Genomic DNA, 5,090 nt, shown 5'->3' with positions numbered 1-5,090 from the left:
CCAGCAGGAGAGACCGGACCAAAGACCAGCAGGAGAGACCGGACCAAAGACCAGCAGGAGAGACCGGACCAAAGGCCAGCAGGAGAGACCGGACCAAAGACCTCCTGGAGCAGTCCAATGAACAATAAAATAAAAAGAACACAAAAGAATAAAAACTAAACTAAATTTAAAGTGATTTGTTCAGTTCTTGTTAATTTGACGAGTGAGAGGTGGTTTAGTGGTCATAAAGCCTTAATATAATAAAATTTTATCAGAATGAGTTTTTACGTTCTAGCAGAAGGTATAAAGTCTTTACATGCAGACTGAATGATTTTAAAACTCATGTGTTCCCAACCAATGTCTCCAAAGTCTAAACGAGTTGTCCAACATTTCTCTTGGTTCTGTAGTCAGGGTCAGGCAACACTAGTTTTTGTTTACTTTTTAGATTTATATTTGCAGCTTGTTTAAAACAGCTAATAAGTTTTATGTTCATTTTAAGTCCAATACAATCTTCCTCAAAGAGACACTAAAGTTAAAAGCCTTCCTGCAGTGAAAACGTACGTGCTGGTAATAGTTACGGTTAGGCTACGGAAATGAATGGACATCAATACAACGCCTTAATAAGGATGGAAATGCAAATGTGGGTGTGTGGTTATAGTGCGAGGACACACAGGAAGTCAGAGCAGAGATGAAGGGCTCAGCAGGAAGATGCTGATTGCTGTGTGATGACTGAGGTCATTAAACATGGAGGAGGAGGGAGGGGTGGAGGATAGGGAGGATGGGGAGGATGGGGGAAATGGGGTGAAGGGATGGTGAGAACTTTACATTCTGACCCACTCTGTAACTACAATCAGCCATAACAGATCAAATTTAATTCCCCAAAGATAGTCTGGTTTAGTTGTCTCATGGTTAGGTGGTTCAGTGGGCTAAATCCTATGGTTAAGTGGGTAAATTATCTGATGGTTCAAAGGTCCGATAGTTCAATGGTTCAATGATTCGATGGTCTGATGGGTCAATGGTCCGATGGTTCAATGGTTCAATGGTTCAATAATTCTATGGTTCAATGATCCGATGGTTCAATGGTCTGATGGCTCAATGATTCAATGTTTCGAGGATTCGTTAATTTGATGGTTCAATGGTTCAATGATCCGATGGTTCAATGGTTCAATAATTTGATGGTTCAATGGTCCGATGGTTCAATGGTTCGATGATTTGATGGTCCAATGGTCCAATGATTCAATGGTTCAGTGGAACGACGGTTCAATGGATCAGTGTGGTTCAATGGTTCAATGATTTGATGGTCCAATGATTTGATGGTCCAATGATTTGATGGTCCGATGGATCAATGATTCGATGGTTCAATGGCCGTTAATCTCAAGGTCAGATTGTTTAAAGGGCTGACAGTCCCATGGTTCAATGGTTCAATGGTCTGATGGTCCAATTGTCTGGTGGTCCCGTTGATTCTATTGTTCAATAATCTGATTCTTTAATTTTACATTTTAGCTTGTTAATAAAAATTTCCTACTGACATTTTTGTTTCAGAGTCCGAATAAATCAATTATTTGCCACCATCAAATGAGTGAACTGAACCTGTTTTATCCACACCACATCAAATGTGTCATTCTTGAATCATGTGACAACTAAAACCCAATAATGTTGGAGAAAGTTCAGATTTTAACAACTGCAAACCTGAAGGAACCTTTGGGAAATTGAGGTTTTAGTTTTAGGGAAAAAATGTTAAACTAAATAATTTAAAAACAAATTGAGAATCAAAGAGATAAAAAATAAATACATATTTTTATGAAAATTTTTGAATAAGAAGATCATATACCATAAAACAGGAACCAGTTAAGTGTGTCATTTAGAATATTTTAATAAAACATTTTCAATAAATTTATCACCAAAGAAATCCCGTTAAACAGTCCTTCAGCACACCTGGAAGATTTTATACCCGAGCAAAAACAAACAAACCAACTTTTAAAACTGGACGAGTACAACTCAACAGATCTGTTGGGTTCTCCTGGACTGGTAGAACCCAACTGTTCCTCAAAGAAAAAGGAAGAAACTTCAGAATGATAGCAAAAACATCTGAGACCAGATCAGAAAAACACCAATGTCTCAAAGACACACACACCGGGTTTTTAACATTTTTCACATTTCACCAGAAGATGGTGCCAAAAACCAGTCCAGAACTGTCCGACAAACAAACAGACCTGAGAAAGAAACAGCTGAAGAGTGTTTTTTGTTTGTTTGTTTCTGCCTGAAACCTTAGAGCTAAAAAAATCCAAACTTTTATTAAACGTTTTGATTAATTCTTGAAACAAATCCAAGAGTTCCTGGATTTCCTGAGTCTCTTTTACAGATTGTGAAGTTGAAGTTGAGGCTCTTCTTCTTCAGAGGAAGAACAAATGTCAGGCCAAGACAGAAAGTGCTTCTTGGAGCTGAAAGTGCATCCACTGCAACAGGCTCATAGGAAACACAAAGGACTGGGATTGTTCTAGTGCCACCTGGCAGGTCCAGGTCCATCTAACAGGTCCAGGTCCACCTAGCAGGTCCAGGTCCAGCTGGCAGGTCCAGGTCCATCTAACAGGTCCAGGTCCATCTAACAGGTCAAGGTCCGCCTCGGTGCAGCTCAGTTGGGTCGGATTGCAGCGTAGTTCTTAATGACTCCAGAAAACCTGATGATTTTAATTTCTGGTTCTTTTGGCTTGAAGTCCTGCCACAAGTACTCAGGTGACAGAACCTTGCTGGGCTTGTTGATCCACATGTACCTGCACACAGAGACAGGAAGTGACATCATCACAATGCAAAAAAAAAATCCACTACCTGTGCTCTGACCTCATTACCTGTTCAGGTGACTCTCCTCCTGCCAGGCGGCCTCGATGCCATCCTTGGCATCGTCCTCAAAGTTCTTGCGGCAGGTTTTGGCGAGCAGGTGGACTTCCTGCACCAGGCCTCCGAACGCTCCCCCGCAGTAGTAGAAGTCTCCATCAGCGGGAGCCACGAAGGCTCGGGAAGTAGGCCGCCGCTCATACGGGAACTTGCTGCGGTCGTCTTTGTAGTAACCTAAAGACAGAGGAGTCACAGCTGAAGCTCGTGTCCGGAGTGGCGGGTCATGGGTTGAAGAGTTATAAGTGTTGATTTATGATCCAGAAAGCAAATCCCAGGATCAGCAGAACTTTTATAAAGAATATGATCAAACCAGAAAAACTATCAAGTTCAAACTGAGTATATTTAGGTGAAAGAAATTTACTTAAAAAGTCTCAGTTTGTCTTTGGTTTATCTGCTATCTCAAGGTTTCCTACAGAGTGGACAGGTTTAGATTAAGATCAACCTGGGTTAGGGATGGTTGAACCTGGGTTCAGGTCAGAGAAACCTGGGTTCATTGATTGAACTGACATGTTGTGAGTGGGTCAGGTGAGGTGCAGTGAGTTGACCTGGACTCAGTCCAGAGGCTGTTAGAAAGAACCGGAGGACTCGTCTACATACCAGGATGGATCACAGAGACCAGTCCTCCCAGTGACTCGGCCCCCCAGCGACCATGGAACTTTGAATCCACATCCAGACAGAAGATATAGTTGACTTTATTGATGAGCCGCTCCTCAATCAGCTTCTGGATGAGCTCCATCCTACGAGCTGAGATCTCCTGCCAGCGGTTGGAGCTCGGCACTGACTGCACCGTCACCTGGAGGAGGAAGATGAGGCAGAAAAGTCGGTGATTCAGAAAAGCTGCTGCTGGTTGAGTGAAGACCTAACTTACCTCCCTTCCTGCTCCCATTTTCACCTCAGGCACCTCGTTTGGGCGGTCGGTGAACACGTAAATGTGAACTCTGAAACCAACAAAGAAATGCTGCTCTGCTGTCTCCAGGAAGTCCTTCAGGAACATGATGTACCTGAAGGAAGGAGGGCTTAGTGTGAGGTGGAAGCTGACAGGAAACGTAACACTGTGATGTCACACTCACTTCCCAACAGCAAACACTGTAGCAGCAACACTGATGTTCTGCCTCTGGTAGATGCCGTCGAGGAGAGTGGCACTAAAGGTTCCCTCCCAGACGACAGGAGCCAACCAGGGCGTCACAGAAACCACATCGGTCCGACTGCAGTCAGAGATGGATCATCGGTCATCAGGAACGAAACACAACAACTATAACTGAGAGAAGATACTCACCCATTAACGATGCTCGGCTGTGAGTACGTCATCCTGAGACACAGAGAGAAAAATAACAATCAAATAAAACTGATTGGACACGTTGCTTCTAGTTTCCATGTTTTTGATTTGGATGTATTGATTGGGTGTATTTCACTCTGAGGTTCTGACTTGCAGTGTTTCCTGAACTTTTCCCAGCTGCAGACACAACTGTGACTATGATGAGGAGTAGTGCTCTTACCCGTCTGGAGACACCAGGTGAAGGTCATAAACTGCGGGGTTCTCATCACATCTATATAATGAAAAGAAAACCAGACATCGTCTGATCTTCATTCTGCAGACGCTCAACATCCTAAAGCTCACATGATTATCTTACAACCCGTGGTCACCAGCTGACCTACGGGAGGTCAATAATAAAATATAACATCAGAAATCAAATGCAAATTATTCTGCAGGCAAATTTAAAATCTATGCTTTTATTTTGAAGAGCAGTGGCTGTTTACTCCAGTAGCCTCGGTCAGTCTCTCCACTGGAAACAGAGTTTGTAGAGTAAAGGTAGCATCTCTCTGGACTGCCACTGGCTCTTTCATGAGGGAGTCTCCAGAACGCCTCGCAACTTTCGCAAGGTTCTCAACTTTCTTGTGTGAAAACAAACGCTGCAGCCAAGTGAGACACCATCTTTAGGAGTTAATGTCACTTCAGAACAAAGTTAAAAAAAAAACAAAGACAATATGTGAAAAATGAACTTTTCTTTAGACTGAGTTCCTGATACGTGAATCCTAACAGAATAAATTGATCATGTTTTTAACTCGCCTACACCTTGTAAAAACAAATCACCACTCCCTGATTGTAAATGTTTCATAAAGGCTGCAAAGAAAACAGCTGCATTCTTCTAATGAGATGACTAATCTCTTCGTCCAAAAGTCACTGTGGCGAGGTGAGTTTGTCCTTTCCACTCAGTCAG

General features: G+C 42.7%; 1 protein-coding gene across 1 annotated transcript; it reads right to left on the bottom strand.

The window, feature by feature from the left end:
• Nucleotides 1–1,831: 1,831 nt before the first annotated feature.
• LOC108251530 (globoside alpha-1,3-N-acetylgalactosaminyltransferase 1) lies at nt 1,832–4,418 on the bottom strand (the record flags this gene model as incomplete). Its single annotated transcript, XM_017441877.3, is given in 7 exon segments — nt 1,832–2,750; nt 2,826–3,045; nt 3,469–3,664; nt 3,740–3,872; nt 3,942–4,076; nt 4,148–4,180; nt 4,368–4,418. Coding segments are annotated over 7 exon segments (907 nt in total), but the record flags the coding sequence as incomplete, so codon positions are not given.
• Between the last annotated feature and the right edge of the window lie 672 nt (nt 4,419–5,090).

The sequence above is a fragment of the Kryptolebias marmoratus genome, linkage group LG12 (assembly GCF_001649575.2).
Source record: "Kryptolebias marmoratus isolate JLee-2015 linkage group LG12, ASM164957v2, whole genome shotgun sequence".
Classification (NCBI taxonomy): domain Eukaryota; kingdom Metazoa; phylum Chordata; class Actinopteri; order Cyprinodontiformes; family Rivulidae; genus Kryptolebias; species Kryptolebias marmoratus.
This window is presented reverse-complemented; position numbering and strand designations above follow the sequence as displayed.